The 20,090-nt window shown below is 38.6% G+C and overlaps 2 protein-coding genes across 3 annotated transcripts; one reads left to right on the top strand and one right to left on the bottom strand.

Moving 5' to 3' along the window:
- The first annotated feature begins 87 nt into the window (after window positions 1–87).
- Window positions 88–8,289, top strand: LOC137194282 (serine/arginine-rich splicing factor 11-like). Of its 2 annotated transcripts, XM_067606032.1 has the most exons (12): window positions 88–409; window positions 2,092–2,225; window positions 4,493–4,608; window positions 5,274–5,354; window positions 5,460–5,497; window positions 5,633–5,766; window positions 5,920–5,992; window positions 6,084–6,203; window positions 6,302–6,391; window positions 6,535–6,618; window positions 7,382–7,547; window positions 7,641–8,289. In XM_067606032.1, exons 1-12 carry the CDS (start codon window positions 288–290, stop codon window positions 7,827–7,829), a joined length of 1,347 nt encoding a protein of 448 aa, XP_067462133.1. In that variant the 5' UTR covers window positions 88–287; the 3' UTR covers window positions 7,830–8,289. The 2 variants fall into 2 exon arrangements, with proteins under 2 accessions (XP_067462133.1, XP_067462134.1); XM_067606033.1 differs by lacking the exons at window positions 88–409; window positions 2,092–2,225 and adding an exon at window positions 2,250–4,246.
- Window positions 8,290–9,181: 892 nt separating this feature from the next.
- On the bottom strand, window positions 9,182–19,778 carry LOC137194281 (ankyrin repeat domain-containing protein 13C-like). Its single transcript, XM_067606031.1, has 13 exons — window positions 18,805–19,778; window positions 18,668–18,709; window positions 17,360–17,464; window positions 14,802–14,887; window positions 14,530–14,575; window positions 14,240–14,306; window positions 13,967–14,111; window positions 13,747–13,878; window positions 13,032–13,193; window positions 12,872–12,951; window positions 12,600–12,698; window positions 10,741–10,841; window positions 9,182–10,649 (listed from the first exon to the last, which is right to left on the bottom strand). The coding sequence occupies exons 1-13, from the start codon at window positions 19,178–19,180 to the stop codon at window positions 10,519–10,521; spliced, it is 1,572 nt and encodes a 523-aa protein (XP_067462132.1). The 5' UTR covers window positions 19,181–19,778; the 3' UTR covers window positions 9,182–10,518.
- Window positions 19,779–20,090: the final 312 nt, after the last annotated feature.

Raw genomic sequence — 20,090 nt, 5'->3', positions numbered from 1 at the left:
TGCTTTGCAATTTTAGATCGATTAGATATATAATCAACATACAACCCATATAGATTGAGATGGTTTTATGTGTGTGAACTTAATTTTCACAACAGCGAGTTCAAGTCTGCGCATGCGCACTTCGTTTGATAATTATAGCTAGTCTGTTGTTGTAGTCGAAAGCTAACAGCTTGCTAGCTAATTATCGGCTGACAGACTCATTTTAAAACCAGCGGACAAGCTTTACTGTAATTAAAGCTAAGTGGTTAACCTTAGTGTTATTGTTTGTGCTGTTTTAGTCGTAAAAAATGAGTTACACTACGAAGGTAGTCCAGGTGACAAATGTGTCGCCGAGCACAACATCGGAACAGATGAGGACACTGTTCGGTTTTCTGGGAACCATCGACGAACTGAAGTTATTTCCACCAGAGTGAGTAAACTAAGTGGTGATTTACTAGTTAACGCTAGTAATAAAGCACTCACAAACCAGCTGTATAGTTTGTTAAACAGTGTAGCTTGACGGAAACGTAGGCCTGACATGCTAACCAGGATTGTAGCTAACACTAACCCAATATACTAAAGAAGCTGTTCAGCTGTGTTGTTTTCATTGTAATAATGGCTTCTTGGTTGTGTCTAAATGATTATAAAAGTTCAATACGTGTAGTAACGAGGAGTCATTGAAATTTCATGTGGCATAAGTAAAGTAATGAATACAATAGTCGTCTCTTTTGTGATGTTAACCCAGTATTTAAGTTAAATATTCACAATGGTGAAATAAAATATTTTCCTCTCTACAGCATAATGATAGTATGGAAGTTCATTTCTGACAGAAAAATTAAAAAAAAAAAAATATATAAAAAATATTCATGGTGAGTCAGTATAATATGACATAGCTAGAGTCAAAATGTTTACTTTCTAAGTCTAAATTATGAGATAAGTCAAACTTTTTATTATTTTCCAATACTTCATAATCATAATCAGAAACAGCTTTATTTCCAAGTAAGTTTACACTAGGGCTGGGTGATATCATCAAAATCAAATATCACAATATTTTTGACCAAATACCTCAATATCAATATTGCAAGAACATTGTAGGGATAACTATTGGTGCTTTCACAAAATATTTACACAATGAAATTTTTGATAAATAATCATCAGTAATGTGGATTATATGACTGAGTGGGTAAAGGCAAATAAAACAGCTAAAACAGTCTGGTAAGTTCAGAAAATTACGTCACTTTACTGTAACAGAGCCTTTAAAACCAGGAAAAGACAACACTTATGCCATATCATGATATTACGATATCCAAAATATAAGACGATATCTAGTCTTATATCAAGATATCCATATAATAGTGATATATTGCCCAGCCCTTGTTTACTCATACAAGGAATCTGCCTTGGTGTTGAGTTGCATAAAATAGGAGGTAAGAGAAAACACAGGTACCTATACAAAGTAAGAGAAAAATACCACTACTACAAAAGATAGGTGCTATGACGATATAAAAAAATATACAATTAAAATGTGAAATATTGTAAATATAGTAAAAATATGAATGTGTAAAATTTCAGAGTATAAAACAGTATAAATTGTACATGTAATGTGCAAATGTAAAATTACGAATAGTTGTGTTAATATAACACGCATATGCAGATGATGACATTTTTACATTAGTATAACGTGTAGTGTCTATGGGGGGATAGAGTCCCTGTCAGTGGGAGTCCCGGGCCTTGTTGATGAAACCAGCTGCAGTCGGGAAGAAATTATGTCAGAATAAATCGCAAGTAGTTATAAAATGATAAGTTTTATGTTATTGTTAATGTTTTTTCTGTTGGTCAAACAAAACAAACAATTTTAAATCCTCTTGAACTCTGGGACAGACTTTTTTTTATAGAATAATCATTATTATTTAATAAATGGAGAAAATAAACAGATTACTCAATAATGAAATAGTTGCAGCCCGAGTCAAAAACTGTCATAATTGTGACTAATAATTGTCATAACTAACCCATAATTTGACCATATTAGAGTGACATGAGACACAATAAAACAAAGAGGCTTTTTTCCAGATCTTACATGTTATTTAATGCAACATATTTTTATTTCCTCAGTGATTCTCCTATGCCAGTGACGTCACGGGTGTGCTTTGTGAAGTTCCAGGAGCCAGAGTCTGTCGGAGTGTCTCAACATCTGACAAACACCGTGTTTGTTGACAGAGCTTTGATCGTGGTCCCGTTTGCTGAAGGTTTGTCTCATGATGATTCCCATGTATGAGTGGTCCTTGTCGATTGAGTGGCATGACTCTTGAATAGAGACAATGTAAAAGAGTAAAAAAAAAATAAAAAAAAGATTTCATCTTCCCATTTGTGCATTGAGCAAGTCAGTACGCTGATTTAGATTATTTGTGAATGACATGTAAATGACACTCCCTCCCATCGTCCATATCTCATGGAAGAAGTGTGGAAAGCAGACCTCTGATGTCAGATTTTTGGTATACTGTGGTAACGTATCCCACGTCTACAGTGCAATTCTCCTGATATATTGGATTTCATTTCTTTGGAAAAATACATATCTGGCTTTATGTTTCTGCCTACAACAATTTGCTTTATATTTAGAAAGCGCAGTATACCAAAATCTGCTGCACAGACTAGGAGTTGAACATTTCCAAGCTGTGGGCGCCGCAGACACCTCAAAGTTGAGAAGTGAAGTTGTGTAAACACTTTAACCATATGCATTTTATTTTCTCCCCCATATTGGACTATCCTCTGTTAAACTTCTCTCTGTTATTTGTGTGTGTGTATGTGTGTGTGTGTGTGTGGTTTTTGTAGTGAAGAAGGCAAAAGCAGCCCCCTCGTTGATGGCTGAAAGTGGTCCTCTGCCTGCCAACAGGGGATTGTAGACATATGCAAAGGCCAGGAAGCATTCAAGCCCCACCCCTCTCTCTTTTTGTGTCCTCTGTTCTTTCTCTGCCTTCTCTTTGCTCTTTTCTTCTGCCTAATTTGATCTTTCCTAGGTGGTTTAGTTGAGACGGTCAGATATTGGGGGCATAACCTGAAAGAGTGCTCACTCTGCACCATTAAACACTGCTTAGCCATTCGCTCGATGGCTTAAGTATTGTTTCTCAAAGGATAAGGCTGTCAATATTATATTCATATATCTTTAATGTCAACAAATACCATGAAAGAAACAAAACTAACATTAACTTAATCTAACAAGTTTTGTCTATGTAGCCAAAGCCTGATATAGCTTAGTCTCAGACTTCCATATTTGTTCAAAAACACATCTTTTAGCCACTCTGTGAATACACATGTGAATATCCAGACAAATGAAATAATAAACACTATGAAATAAAATTGAAAGGCAGTAAGTTATTTTGGGCTGGTGGCCAAAGGCTATAAAAAAAAAGAGTGGGTGTTTTTGGTTGACTAATTAATAATAATTTGGGGATTACAAGGGGAACCTGAGTCAATGATTGGTTATCTTGTATGATAGTCGTACTACATCTCGTCTTAAGTTGTCTAAGATGCCCACCCGACATGACACAATGTTGGTACAATATTCTTTTTAACAGTGGTCTTCTTTTGTTGTTGTGTTTTACAGTTCTTTTTCCTGGCTCAGCCAGTCCTGTATACCAGGCCCTGCTGAAAATACCATCCAACAGTTTTGTCTCCTGCAGCAATTTCTCTCTCCAGTGTGCTCTTTTATTTACATGTTGTCATTGTTGTGTGTCCAAATTTTGGTTATGTCTCTTTGTGAAAGTTGTTTTGGGAGTGGATTTTCTATGAGATGATTATGAGGTGTTTAATTGTTTATTTGGGCCCATTTTTTACAAATGAAATCAGAGGAATTTTGCACATAAAGATACTTTTTTTTTATTTGACTGTGGTAGCACAAATTAATCAAACCAGTCATCCTCTGTCTAGGTTTGGTTAATTGATGCAGTGACAGGTAAGGATACTAGAATAATGATGTACAGCAGACACGCTACCTACCCTGAATTCTGCTCTTGTCATTTAGTATATCTATATCCTCTGATATGTGTTTTTGGTAAGTAGACACTGATGGCTTGTATAGTGTTCTTGCCAAATCCCTAAATTTCTCTTTGTTGTGTGTATCTCGATTTTTCTCTGTGTGCTTTTAGTAGCGAAGCCGCCAACGTGAGTCGCTTGTTTCAGTAAACGTCTATATGAAAATTGAGGGCACACCCAACTGGAGAAGCAGCTGTGCTTGCTAACGTTTGGTTCATGACTTAAAAAACACGTTCAGGTGATATATTCTTGGCAGTGTTCATTGGAGTAGTGTGATTTATTCCAGCAATAGTTATGTCACTGCAAATGATTATGTTGAATTAAGGGAAGTCTTCTCAGATCTATAAGGTAACCATTTTGAACCTAATTTGAAGAAATGCAGTGTGAAGACTTTTTTTGTCTTTTTTTTCAAAAATGTCTTCTCTATAGTTGATGCGTGAGGGGATGTTGTTCTCTCCTAATGCTTGTTTTTATTTCCCTGTAGGCTCTATTCCAGATGAGGCTAAAGCTTTGTCACTGTTGGCGCCAGCAAATGCTGTTGCAGGAATTCTGCCAGGAGGAGGACTTCTTCCAACGCCCAACCCCATCCCCAATCCACCTGTAAGAATTCAAACTCACTGTTTGGTACCAGTTCTCTAACCATGGGAAAATATACTGTCAGATAGTAATTTTGTGAGGTCAAGCACCAAAATTTGCTGTTGTCACATTGCATAAAATGTAAAAATGTTATTACAACACAATAGTGTGTCACGTTCTGGAGCTTTCGATAGTATAATATGAGCTTCACCAGCAGCAGGAGTTTGCCCAGTTGTCACAGGAATTGTAGTTGTAGTAGTTTCCTAAACACTTAAAGGCCTTTTCATCCATGTTGGCTTAAAAGTTGAGTTTCAAAGTTCATTTTTTGACCTTGGAAACAGAAGCTGACAAAACAGTTTTACCACAAGATCCATTTTTCTTGTTTAGTTTTTGTCTTTTCCTTTTTAGAGGTCCAAAGTGAGAATGTCAGTAGGCGGGGGGAAATGAAGGTCAATAGTAAATAAAGTGGCAGTTTTCAAATTTGAAAATTGACAGTCTGTAGGCGATGTCTTTTGTGTGATGATTTGCAACTGAAACATGAATAATGGCCACATCTGTCAAAATGTGGAGATAATGATACTAACTCTAATTTCAGTACATGAACACTTGTCAAGGTCTCAACAATAGACTGACATAACAAAAGTACCTTTAAATACTGTGTGTGTGTGTGTTTTTAATTTTTATTTCAGATTGGAGCGAACCCCTTCGGTGGTCCAAACATGGATGCAATGGCTGCATTTGGATTCCCAGGACCCAATATGAATCCCCAGGTGAGAGGTCTTCTTGACTGATAATGAATAACGTTAAACCATGTTAAGTTGAATATGCAGTATATTTGATTAGACAAACCTTTACCTTTCTTTGTCTGTTTACAGGCTGCCGACCAACTGTTGAAGCTCATGACAGATCCAAAGTAAGTCAGCATAAAGAAGCTCATTTGTCCCCTGAAAATTATACCTGAAAGGAGGTTTAACACCAGGGAAAGAAATAAATTTGTTAGTTTGTTTGTTGTAATGAAGAATCATCTAATTAATATTCCTTTGTCTAGACTGAATCCCTTGGCTGCAGGCTTAAACCTGAATCCAGGCCTGAAGGCTGACTCATCTAATAAAGAAATCGAAGAGGCCATGAAGAGAGTCCGAGAGGCTCAGTCGCTCATTTCTGCTGCTATTGAACCAGGAAGTGAGTGCACAAAAGTTTAGAGGATGTTTTCTCCTTATTGTGGTGTTGAGTATTGATAATTAAAATCACTTTATTTTTCTGTGTCCTTTGCTCTGGTTGATCATGTAATACTGCAGCTTTTAAAAATACTAATCTGCTTTTGCTGTCCTGCAGATAAGGAGAGTAAAAAGAAGCGCTCCCGGTCCAGATCCAGAAGAAGGAGGTCCAGATCGCGTTCAAGACACAGGTGATAACTGCTGTTTATGAACTTTTGAAATGGACAAGCATTTTGTATGTTGAGAATAAAGTTTAAATAGTCTGTGAATGTTTGGTTGCAGGCGAACCAGGAGCAAATCAAGGCGACGATCAACCTCGAGAAGCAGGAGGCGCTCCAAAAGCCCACGCAGGAGACGGAGCCACTCCAGAGAACGAAACAGACGATCTAGGAGCAGATCCAGGTGAGTTAACTGTAAAAGCCAGATTTTGAGCCCGCTTTGATGGATTAACAGTTGAGGACGGAGCCTGTCTGAATTTAAAACATTCGATTTATTCACAGAGATAGAAAGAAAGACGACTCGGGGAGAAGAAGATCCAAAACGCCACCTAAAAGCTACAGCACCACCAGGAGGTCACGCAGCGTGAGCCGGTCAGTAGAGTCGGGGTCTTCATGTGCTTAGGTGGAATTTAGTCAAACGGATGCACAAACTTTTATACTGTCACTTCCCAGAGTTCTTTGTTTTTCAAGTGAGAGTATTAACTTCTCATTTTGTTTCCTGTTGTGCCACACAGGAGACGCAGGAGAAGTCGCAGCAGCAGCCGATCTCCTAAGAAGTCACCAAAAAGGAGAATTTCCAGGTCTCCATCTCCTCGAAGGTTAGATAAGATAAGATAAGATAATCCTTTATTAATCCCACAGCGGGGAAATGTCCAGTGTTACAGCAACAAACAGCTAAAAGGGCAAGAAGCATCAGTAAAAAAAAGCAAGATATAATAAATAACAGACTCAACAGCTGAGTTAAGTATACATTGATATTGCCTGTGAGTGAATTTGTCAGTTTTGGTGTGTGTGTGTGGTCTCCTGGGAGCAGTGCTGATAGTAAAGTCTGACAGCAGCATGAAAGAAGGACCTGCAGTGTCCTTCACACACCGCGGGTGAAGCAGCCTGTCACTGAAGGAGCTGCCCAGTGTTGTCAGATGCACGAGGTGGGACATGTTCTCCATCAGAGATGATCGCTTAGCCATCGCTCTCCTTTCTCCCACCACCTCCACTGGATCGATGGGGCATCCGAGGACAGAGCTGGCCTTCTTAACCAGTCTGTTAAGTCTAGAGTTTAAAAAAAAAAAAAGTCCTCAGGAGTGCTCCCTGAAACTCCAAAAGACCTGAGTCACCTCAGCAGATAGTCTGCTCTGTCCTTTATTATATTTGCATTGTCAGCTCAGGTCAGCTTATTATTCAGGTGAACACCAAGTACTAGTGTGCTGATGTGAAGTATTTGTAGCTAATGCCTATTTTAAAATCCTGAAGAAGTGAACCTTTTTAAAACAATAATTAAATTTCATTTGTAGGCACATCCAGGGAAGCTCCTTTTTTGGATATTTTATGACAAACCTGACCTTTTCTCTCCACCCTGTTCAGGCACAAGAAGGAGAAGAAAAGGGACAAGGAAAGGGACCGGGACCGCAGGAGTGATAAGGAGCGCGGTCGAGACGAACGTGAGCGCTCCATCAGCAAGAAAAGGAGAAGTAAAGACAAAGACCGAGAGCGGGAGAGGAAATTGGATGGAGAGAAAGGCGATGTAAAGGTTGGCATCTTAAACAGTTAACGTCCTAGTATACTGCTGGTCTGATGTAAACCAGCGCTTTAAAACGTCATGTCCATCGGTTTCCTTCCGCAGATCACCAGGGATTACGATGAAGAGGAACAAGGCTACGACAGCGAGAAGGAGAGGGAGGACAGGAAGGATTCGGACGACTCCGCTCTGTCCCCTCAGTCTGTAGAAGGTAACGGCACAGCGCGGCCTGTGAAGCAGGCTAAAGTCAACGGTGACGATCACCACGAAGAAGACATGGATGTCAGCGACTGAGTGTGCCGTCCCGCTTTGTCCCACATTATCTCTCAGTTTTGGTTGTGAACTTGTTACGACTTTGCCCCCACTGGGGGTTAATCTGAAATGTGAAGTGTGCTCGAAATGTTTTGTTTTTTTTCCGCACAGAAGAGCCGTCTCTTGCAGAATTGTTAAGTCATTTTTGCCTCGAGTTTTCCTAATGATATATTGTATTTCTCTTGGTTTGTGGCGTTTCGTTCCATTCGCCTCTACAAATGTAATCAGTTGAAACTGGAAGGAAGCTTGCTCTGCTTTTCTTGAGCTTGTGTTGTCATTTCTTCACATATTGTATCTTTTCATTTATGTTGAGTATCGTGATGTGTTGCTCAGACCTCTTTCACCTTATCGAAACACAGTTACTACATTTGCTTCTTGTTATTTGAAAGCGTTGATTGTTTTATCAAGTATTTCTTTTATATAATAAAGCCTATTTGGAGAAGCAAGACTTTGAATTTATGCTTCCGCATGAGTGGATGCTGGACATATGCAGAAGTTGAATGTAACTAAGTACATTTACTTCAGTACAGTGTTGTGGTACTTGTATTCTTTTGTGCTACTTTTATACTTTATAAAATATGACTTGTTGCTTCTGATTACATTCAAACTGTGTATAATAAAGTTAAACAGCTTCATTTTATAAAAATAACTTCTACACATGGTTAAACAATAAAAACCCATAAATACATTTCACTATAACGGATCATTCTGCATCCTGAGTACTTCTGATACTTGCAGATCATTTATCTGATATTACCTACATTTACTTGTGTATCATTTTGAATGCATGACTTTTATTTGTAAGGGAGTATTTTTAGACTAAAGTGAAAGCTCTAAATCTTTACTCCACTGATAAACAATATTTGATTTTTGATGGGTAGACAAATTTATATCATCCAACCTCAGGCATTTGGACGTACAGTTGGATGAAATGCATAAAATCCTGTCAGTATTTAAATGTATATCACAGTATGTTTATATTAAGATGTATTTTCTAGAAAAACAATTTAGACATTATTAATGATTAAAATGACCAGTTTTAGGACAATCCAGTGATTTAACAACCTGCCAATTAAAGGTACTTCATTACACACATAAATCACATAAAAATCCAATATAGCCATTTAACAGTCCTGCTCACTGATTTGCAACATTGCCCACACCAATCTAATAAACTCAAGCATATCAGTGGGATGGATACCACGATTAAACCACACGGCTAAATATCTGATGGCTGACAAATTTCTATCAGCTCATGTTACGATATACATCATCACCCCTTTCGGAGGCCTCGTATAGAACGCTGTCTTTTAATTATACTTACACAAAGTCAATTGAAACATGATGCTGGTGCTTTATTTAAAGGGATGTGAAGTAGGTATGGTTGCAATACATATTAGCTGAAGCCAGAGACAACTCATCAATGTATCATATTATTTCTCCTCTGGACAGTTTTGGGATATCCAGCAATATCAACTTCACAGCTTAGTTAACTCTCCTTGGTAAAAAACAAAAAAAAAACAAAAAAAAAAGAAAGAAAGAAAGGAAAATTATATGCAGACAACCATTAAGGAGAGATTTTATAAGCACTATAAAGGTGTTTCAAAGTGTTAGTGTTACAATTTTCAGTTCTTCCTTAATCTAAATACCAATAAGTCTGCAGGTAATGTAACAAATGTTCAGAGAATATAGCTTAAAGATGCATGTGATCCGATAGGCCAACACAGCCATAGCATGCCTTAAATATACTTAATATCAGTGCAGTATTAAACTAAGAACAGTTTCCCTGATATCCCATCTGGGTTCTCCCACACACAAACGTACATACGACAATCCTTGATACAGTACAATTATTCACTCACACCGAGCACAGAATTCATACTATCACGACAAACATGAAGACGGCCGAGAGGTAACATGAGCTAACCTGAAAATACAGGAGCTTGCGTCCTGAACCGGGGAAAAGGCTTGAATATCGAACTGTTAAGAATGTGTTTTATGCTAAACCTTCTCCCAGCTGGTTAAAAACATTCTTAAGTACTGGAAATGTATTGCTACACAGTGTTACTCCATGAGTATAGATATATATATAGATATATATATATATAATACATAATTTATAAATGAATATTAAGCTCAGTTTGAGGATATAGCTATATTTTTGTGATTGTTTTTGTTATGAAGTACAGATGAGAGGGTGAATTATTTACAGATGACGCTGTCAGTGCAGTTTCAAGAATGAGAATTCAGTTGTCAGTCCTCGGAGATAAGGGGAGAGTAGATATAGTCATCAAAATAGTGACGATGACGAGTCCAGGCCGCGTTGTCTTGACAGCTTTCACAGGAGAAAACAGCAGCACAGATTTAACTGCTCAGTCGGCGAACAGCGAGTACAATGAAAGCTATCACTCATTTCACAAAAACGACTGCCGATACGCATCTATATGTGAGATGGCGCTCTGTAACATCTACTTGCATTGATTTGCTTTGGATCCGTCAGCAAAATGAACAATAACTGATCGATAAGACCAGTTCCCTTTTTTCTTTTTTTTTTTTCTTTTTAAACCGGTAATATATATTTATAGGAATAAAACAATACAGAATTCCTCATTTTTGTTTCCCTAAACATATTCGCTGGTCATTTCCTGTGTGTGTCGGTTGTGTTTACAGGTCAGAGGTCGGGGAAGCGGCTGGGATCTTCTTTGTATTCAGTGGGGATGAAGAAAATAGACTCTTCAAATTCGTCGTAGCGGAATTCCTGAAAGGTGACAGTTGCTGTGATAGTGGGGAAGACGGGGATGTCTGTGAGGGAGAAAACAGAAGAAAAGGTTATTTTGTGATCGTTCCCACTTCGAGCTCACCCGCCAACGGTGGTAGGTCGACACACACGTACCGAGTTTGACTGGAAACCCGGGCGGAAGTTTCATCTGAACAAATTCTCTGAGTTTGTTGAAATGCTTGAACGGGGCGATGACCTCCAACACATTTAGTAACCTGGAGGCAGAGGAGAGTGAGTAAGCAAATTGTTTGGTTTCTTTTCTTTGCCAACATTTCCTGTCAGGTACAGACGACAAGAGCAAACAGGTGAGTCTGAACGGGACTAAAGCTGTATGAACAATTATGGAATAAATCAGTGGTTCACTGGTTTTTTTGGCTTGTGACCCTTTAAGGAGAAGCAATGTCGACTTCTGAGCCCTTTTCACAGGTTGTGTATGTCTGTGAGTTTCATTTTAATAGGTTTTACAGTAAAACTGTCCAGTGTTTCACTGTAGAAAAACAATAATTTAATGAAAAGTTACAAAAAATTGTGTAGCAGAAATATCTTTTGTATCACATTTATTATTTGTTCATCATCTGGCCCCCCATCAAATCTGTCATGTGACTTCTTGCGGGGGTCCAGACCTCCAGGTTGGGAATCATTGGAATAAATAAATCATTTGTGTTGTGATATATCAGTTATATTGGTTCTCAGGCTTCAGACAAACACTGATTTTCTATCACATCAAACAGTAACACTTAAAAGATTCTCTAATGGCTAAAATTAAAACTAATCGGCATGGCTATACTGCCGTAAAATAAATCTTTCTTCAGGCGATATATAATCTGTTACAAAATCATTTCTCTACTATTGTAGCATCGGCCCCTTTTTGGTGATTAATGAAATGAAATTTAACATTATAAGAGTAGTAAATACAGCATTTTTTAACATTACATAAGCACAAAATCACATTAAAAAACCCATTAGCTATAATAAAGGGTGAGGTTTTATTGCTCCATTAAGGTTCATCCAGTCGAGGAGATAAAGCAATTTACTTCATTATGTCCCCGTAATATTTTACTGCGCTGTAACATCATAAACACAAAACAAACCACGTCCTGTTTGAATCAAAGCTCCTTTTCTACTCAGTGTAACACAGATCATGAACCTCTCTCTACATGATCAGGACTTCTTAAGACAAACTTTCATACTATTCTTGGCTGCACAAAGTAAAAAATGCTTCTACTTTTTTATTTCCTGTCATTTGTGTGGCTTGAACTTTTATTGTTGTTTATATTTTTATCTTTTTTCTATAATTTATTCTTTTCTCACAACATCCTGGAGCCCGACGCAATGCCCTAAAATGTGTTAAATATTAAATTAAATTAAAACAAATATTAAAGTTACAGTAATTTAAGACCGAGAAAAGCTACAAATTCTCACTGACTCTCTTCTAATCGATTAATCGGCTAATCGTTGCAGCTCTAATATCGTCCTGTACAAGCAAGGCTAAAAATCAACATTCACATTGATTCATTTGGCCAAAGAAATGCACAAATGAGGTGCACAGGACACAGTAGATCAAGGAGCAGCCTTAGAGAATAAGTGACACAACACAATTCAACCTGACACAAATGCAGCAAGTTTTCCAGTACACGAGATAAGACATATGTGCTGAGGCAATGACAGAGAAATACATTTATTTCCCCAACTACCGTGGTGTCCTTGTTGGGTTAAATAATATCGAAAACAGATATATTTTTTTGTTGCATGGAGGAGCAGCTGATATTGTTATCGTCTAATTGCTGGCTGTCCCACACAATCAAGTGAAGCCTTTCTGTCTACCTGGCCCAATTATCTGATATGAATCATTTCATCTATATACCGTCCTTCTTCTAAAAAAAAAATCCCACGTGTATCCAAGCGTATTCACCCAAGATCAATCTGTGCAGAGAGCTTTGTAAATAGATCTAAGGAGGAAGGGATGTACTTACGACTCGATGCCTAGAGGGAAATCCTGGCTCATGGCTACAGTGGCTTTGAAGTTCTTCTTGCTTTCCTTGCACACAAGCTCTCTCCCAAGATGAGGTGGCCTGAAGGAGGGAAGACAGAGACAAACACACCGAGACGTTGCTTTTTATGATCCTCGGTGGTTCAAATGGATTTCAGATTAAGAATTTATAAAGGATTTCTTGTAACTGCCCTGAATAAATGTCTAATTATAACAAAGACTGATGAAATTGTAGAAAAAGACGAAGATGCTTACTTTCCGTGCTCTGCGGTGATGTACTCTTCCCAAGAAATAGTGTTTGGGGCGGGAGCTGTGAGGGACTGCCTTCTCACAGGCTGCGGAGGAGAAAATATCAGTAAGTGGCATAATCGCAGTCATTACAGCACCTTTATACTTTGAATTCCTTCCAGCTCACCTCAAAGTTTTGTTCACTGATGCTGCCTCCTTTACTCAAGCTCTCCATGATGGCTTTGTTCCTCAGGATGTCTTCTTCACTTAGGTGTTCTCGCCGTTTTCTTGACTCCAGCACCAGACCGTTCACTGCATAGAAGTCAGCCAGGAAGTTTCCAACTCTCTCCTATACAGAAAAAAAACAAAACAAAAAACGAGCAGATGGTACGATTTCATCACAAGTTACCAACTGATTTCCAATCTCACTGCTGATTCCTTAAAATGTAGAGAGGAGTAGCCTGAAGGAAGGACAATACCAACTTTTCCGGAGGCTAAATATTCTCTCAACCACCCCCCATGAGGAGTCAAATCTCTGCTGGAGTTTATAAAAGCACTGAACACAGAGAGGCGACATACACACAGCAGCTCTACTGGACACTTTTTCTTCAGGACTCAGGAGAGGTGAAAATCACTTGTGCAACTACTCACATCTCATTGTCATATGCAACATGAGACGAGGGAGAGCGAGTTTATTTTAAATAGTAATACAGTAAAAAAGGTCTGGAATCACTGCTTTAAACAACCAGGCCTCATTCACTTTATATTTTGGGAGAAATAGAATTTTCAGAAGTTAACCTGCTTTAAGTGTGGTTGTCAAGTTCAAGTTCTGCACACCGCAAGTTTTTAATCACTCAGACGTCAGACTGCAACTTTCTGCGTTCTTCATAATTAAAACTTACTGTTTTATCCTCTCTGAAGAGCCAGCCGATCTGACTGCGGGAGAAAGTGATGGACTTTGTAGACAGAGTTGCAGAGTAGACGTCGCTGCTCATCAGAATATCCACCTCTTCTTCTGTCTCCATCTCTGACTCCTTGAGGCAGAACAATGAGGGTTATGTCATGTTTTTTTTATATTTCACAGCTGATGACACAATGTGAAACAGACGTCTAGCGCCTCACCTCGTGGTGTATTCTTTGGTACACTTTTGCTTCGTTGTCCAGAACCACAAAGGACTGTGAGGGAGTAGCATCGCCGTTGAAAATGAAGCTAAGATCTCCGCGCTGACATTTCATATCAGTGAAGTCTATGAGAGTGGTGTCAAGTCTAAATCAGGAGAGAGACGAAGAGAGATTGTTTTGTCCTACTTTTTACGTCTAAAAGAAGTCCTCGACCTGGATATTGTGACATTTGCTGCTTCCAACACTCTGTGAAACTAGTATTTGATGTCTTACCTGATATTGATGCCCTGCTTGTAGATTTTACAAGCATCAGATGGCAGCATCCGTGACAACAAAGGCACTACAATACAGAAAAAGGTGTGAATGACTTCAGCTACTATAAGTTTTGAATTGACAACAGAAGAAAGACACTGATTTCATTAAATTAAGTCTTTAGGTAAAGCAACAGTTGAACCATCCAGCAACAAATCAGGAAAATGATTTCAAACAACTAACATACTGCAATAATGTGTGAGAATAAGATAAACAACAATGTTTTGTTTATGTCATGTATGAAAACTCACCCCAGCTCTGAAAATCCCAATGCAGCTCCAGATAAAAGTCACCGAGCTACATACAGAAAAGATGCAAACATTTCAAACATACATAGTACGGGTCAGAAGAAAAGCACAGTACAGTGAAGATTTCAAATTATGCATTTCAGCAGTTATTGCGCATACTTAAGGGCAGCCAATAGTGAATTATGCAAATCAAAGCCTAAGGACATTTTACAAGATACAATGGAGTAAAAGTTCGGTGTGGCATCAGCATCTGTGGAAGCAAGTGTGATTCTCACCTCCCTGAGAGCTTTCAGTAGTTTTGGCCTCTTATCCTCCACACTCTCCCTGGATTGCTGCTTTAATTTCCGCAGTATGGCTGTGACTGAGGAAAAGAGGATGAGAGAGAATAAACTCAGTTACACACATTCACATCTGGAAAATGTCCCATCAACTGTCGTTAAGTATGTGGTTCAATTCTTACATCACCATAAGGTCGTTCCAAACAAGAATAGAATTTGGTGAACTAGATTATCGGACAACCTTAAAAAAAAAAATTTCTGTACAGAGATGCCGAAAATGTGTTTTGAATTTAGAAACGCTGCCACCATTACCTAGTTTGTTCACCACAGAACACTGACAGGTTTAGTTTTCAACTGTAAAATTTCTTGGTCATAATTCCTTAATAACCAAATTTAAAAGGGATCCTTATCAAAAATGTTTGTTTATGTGATGTGTGTGATTTTAAATGAATGTTGACCACTTTATCACCATCACATTTTTTATTTTTCATCATTATCATTTCCCTGCACTGTTGGCTGATGCATCATATTGAGGGAGGGTTGAGTGTTATTCATATATTTCATATACTATTTTTTGCAAGTCCACAAGAAACCCTCAGCTTAAAAGCCACAAATCTAACATTGAGTTCAACACTGCACCAGTGTTTGGGAGATATACAGTAAAATGTATTTCTATTTGGCTCCAACTGATTCCTGTACAGAGGGAACATATTTCATATTACATGCATTAGCGCAGCAGTGATTGGATCAGATGATACAACCCGCCGTCCAATGGAGTACAGCTCTCTCTCTCACACATTAACTGACCAGCAACCACTTAAATCATGCTAGATTTATAGCTGCTATTAATACACTGTATCTCAGATGCATCCTGGTTATCTTGACCAGGAGAAAGTACTGGACTGAGAATGGACTGGACTGTGAAGTGCTGACGGGGCACTCACCATTGCACACAGAGACAACCCAGTGCTGCTGACGCAATGTGCACATGTGTTAAAGTGAGAGGTGATGACTGATGACACGACTGCAGGGACTCGTGAAAAAACCGTAACCCGTGCGTTTGACATTAAGCACACGTTTCTCTCCGTTTGTCCCTTTCGCTAAAAGCTGCATTTTATTTAACCAAAGATCTAAACCCAAATAAACCTTATCACTGGAATTTGACTTTCTTTGCATGTCCTTGCTGATAATGTTAATGTACTCAGCCCCCTCCTCCCTGCCTCCCCTTCAACCTTGTGAGTGATGTGACCTTCTCAAAGCGAAACTCCTGGTCCCAGTCCCAAGCCAGCCTGTCACAGCAGGCGCAGAGAGTCGGGACGCATACTAACAAGGTTGAGGGTCATTTCTCAACCTACCGGGCCTCCAAACATGCCTCTCAGGCTGTTTAAGAAGTGGATGCTGACAATTCACAGATAGCTTATCTATGTGGCCTATTAGCGACAACAAAAATGAGTCAGTTCGGCTTAGTCACAAAAGCTGAAATAGCTGTAAATTATTCAGTGTTCACTTCCTTTACCAGCATAGAGGTTCTCAGCCTGGCCTTCATCTTTTCTTTTATCTTCAGTGGTCTATACAAAATTAACACCGCGCCAAGAAAAGAACAGAGCAGTGAATTCATCCTAAAGCCATTAGCTGGTGCCTTTCACATGTCATTTGACTCTTTTCACAGGATGTCAGATCTAAAAGCAGCAGCATCATTAAGCAGGGTAGTGACCAGGCTGTAAGCTCCGGGCTTCCTAACACTAAGCCATCGTTCAGGCTGCGTTCCAACCCATCTGGATGACGAGCGCTCAGAGAAAATCCCCACCTTTAGCTCTTTAACTGGACCGACATTCGGACTGCAGTCGCAATCTTTAAAAAATGAAATGACCCATAAAAAGTCAGTCACTCGCACACTAAAAACATTTCACTCCCTTGACTTGACCAATGCAGAGAAATAAGAATTTGTCAGTGCTGTACACATAATTAACCATAACACTGATGTGATATAGTTTGGGATTTATCAGTTAAAAATGCAAGTAAAATGTTTCTTTCTTGTGTCATATTGAGATATTCTCTGTAGCTTGACTGGAGTCCAACTGAGGCCAATTCAACTGATTTGGTCACCCATGACAGAAACTCCAGATTCTCTCCAGAGGTTTTATACTCCACTATATTAACTTGGAGAATAACATAAAAATTAGATTTCCTTTCTCCTCCTTAAATCTGTTTTTGATTCAGTCAACAACACAAATAAATGTAGAGCAATTCAAACCAATAAAATACGCTTAACACACTGTAATCATCATGCTGACATTTATAAACACAGCTACAACATGAGCATTCATATGGAAATCCATTAAAGATGTCAGAATGAGTGACTCACCCACAAATAGTGACTAAAGCTGACATCATGCTAGCTGTCATAAACGTATGGGACCATTAAACAGGCAGTGCACGATCTAAAATGTGAGGGTGTACGGGCGCAGCTACCGTAAACACATTCAAATATGAAAACCCAGGCAGTAACACACAGCTGTTCAGCAGTCTGAGAGAGAAATGTTCACATAACTTACTCATTTGCCTGTCTCCATAGCTGATGGCTTCTGCTAGAGGACTCCATCCCTGTGCGTTCTTTATCTTTACAGGTGCATTATGGGCCAGAAGTAGGAGGGCACATTCTGAAGGAAAAACACAAAAAATATGATAGACACAAACGTAATTAAGTCTATATTATTGTCTATTCAATGTACCGTCACCACTTTCCTTAATAGTAAATTTCAAGATGTCAGTATTAACTTTGATCTTCATATAATAACAAACTTAGCACTCATTATGCATATTTTGTAGTACTTTCAGATCATTCATTGAGGATCATTAAGCATCAACAATACTTTGAGCAACTACTACTTCTATCCTGAAGAGGAGTTGTTTTTTTTCCACGCATGTTGTACAGTTTGTAAAGCCTTATGAGGCAGATTTGTTGTGATTTTGGTCTAGAAATAAAGTTGATGTGAGTGCACTATTCTGCACTGCAAAACCAACTATTTTGCAGAGGTCAGATGAGACATGCTGAGTAAGGCAGGAGCATGTAGGCTATTCTAAAAAAAAAAACTAAAAAAAAAAACAAGGAACTGACAGAGCTGTAAAATGGGCCTTTAATGAGGATGCTGAAACCTGCTTCAATAAAGTCACATTATGACAGATGTCACAGAGCACAGCAGATTTAGTGCAATTTCCTGGATTCAAATAGAGACTGGTAGATTAAATGACTGAGGAGCTTTCTGTGTGTTTTGGTTAATCTTGTGTATGACAATAGACTATTGAAATTGAAAAGAAAGTTCAATACATTTTAATACTTAGGAGATTGCCAACTATTAAATTCATCACCAGCTATTTTGATAACTGATCAATCGTCTTAATTAATTTTTTAAGAACTTCCAAATAAGACTTTTGAGGACGACACTTTGGGCTTTGAGAAACAGTGAGCAACATTTTTCAACAATTTGACATTTTATGGACCACATAACCAATCAATTAATTGAGAAAATAATCGTGAGATTAAATTGATAATGAAAATAATCATTGGTTGCAGCCTCTGGGCCCCCTGTCCCAAGCTCCGCACCACACTTGTGGAACAGCCTTCCCAACCATCTGAGGGCAACACAGACCCTGGTCTCTTTTAAAACAGGCTTAAAATCTTTTTATTCAGAAAGGCTTTCTCACCTTAACTGTTGTTGTTGTCTATATGTTATATGTTTTAACACTGTAGCACTTTGAGATTTACTGTGAATGAAAAGTTCAATACAAAGTAAATGCGATATTATTATTATTATTATTATTATTATTATTATTATTATTATTACTTCATTGTTAAGCTTTACCTTTGTGGCCCAGCATCACAGCTAGGTGAAGAGGTGTGTTCCCTGAAAAGAGTGCATATAAATAATATTAATATCAATATTTCACAGATGTATGTAATGCATTTAAAAATATACTCAGGTAAGTGTAGAGTACTGACCGTGTACATCTTTTTGAGAGATGCTATGGGTCCTGATGAGAGAGGAGAGCCGCCTCACATCTGCCTTGAACACGCACTCATGAACAGGGAACTCCAACTCCTCATTAGTCAGGATGATTGGATTCTTGTTGTTATCATTGACAATGGTGCCAACTGATGATGAATTGCCGTTGATGTTGTTCTCGTTGAGCTGCTGTTGCTGCTGCAGTACCGAAGGTTTGACTGATTTCTGGAAAGCCTTATTCGATTTAAAATGGTTACTGGTACCGTTAGGGATAGTCCCGTTTGAAGTCTCATCGTATGTGTCCATAATATCGTCATTTTTGTTAGGTTTGTTGTGGTCCTTTCGCATGGTGCGTATCTTCTCACCTGTCATGATGAACCGCACGTACGTTACCAGGCCAACTCGTTACTAGGCTACAAGCAGAAGATGTGGCTAGTCAGCGCAAGCAATATCCGCAAATTTGATGTTAAATTTAGCTAACGGTGCTCAGCAATTGAACACAAAAGCGCAGCCTAATAACTGGTTGCTCTCTAGTATTCAAACGTTACAACTGCTGCCCAGCTCCAATGAAAACATTAGCTCCCAGCAAAATGTTAGCTAGTTAGCTAGCCCACAATAAAAAATGAACATGGTGGGTGCGGTGTTGAAAACACAAAATTAAGCTTAACATAATAACTCACACGCACTAAATCGACGTACAGTGGTGAATGAAAACGAATAGGAGACGACTACATCATTGTCTCTTCCAACGCTTCTCGGATATAAGTTACGTTTCGATACGGTACCGATTCCGTTTGCTTTGCGGCAAAATCGAGGCGGACGGGTCGTTACAAACAACCAGCTGAGCTAACATCTTAGCTGGCTGCAGGTTGTGGATCTCGCGATTATTTAACCCCCGAGAGTTTCAACGCGAGTTGTTTCCCCGTTATATTCCTTTTTGCAAAAAGGGGTGTGAGTCCTTTTCTAATTTATTTTATGTCTTATTATCCTGTGAGGCCCCTTTTACAGAGAGCATGGTCTCATTTTTTAATTGTCTAACAGTAAAGTTGATAACTTGATACAATCGCTTTGTCTTTTGGGCAAACATCATATTCACAAAACCAGATTTCTTCAGTTTCTTCCAAACAAAAGCTTGTTTGATGCTAAACTTCAGATAATTCCTATGATTCTGTCTGTAGAGTATCTATAAAAACAAAAAAAAGCTTTAAAGGCATCTCATCTCTTGAGAAACATTGTGGACAACTTTGGCAGATGACTAAGTTGGTTTGCATTATTGCTTATT

The sequence above is a fragment of the Thunnus thynnus genome, chromosome 12 (genome assembly GCF_963924715.1).
Source record: "Thunnus thynnus chromosome 12, fThuThy2.1, whole genome shotgun sequence".
NCBI classification, from domain to species: domain Eukaryota; kingdom Metazoa; phylum Chordata; class Actinopteri; order Scombriformes; family Scombridae; genus Thunnus; species Thunnus thynnus.
Note: the sequence above shows the minus strand (reverse complement) of the source record. Positions and strands in the feature narration are given on the sequence as shown.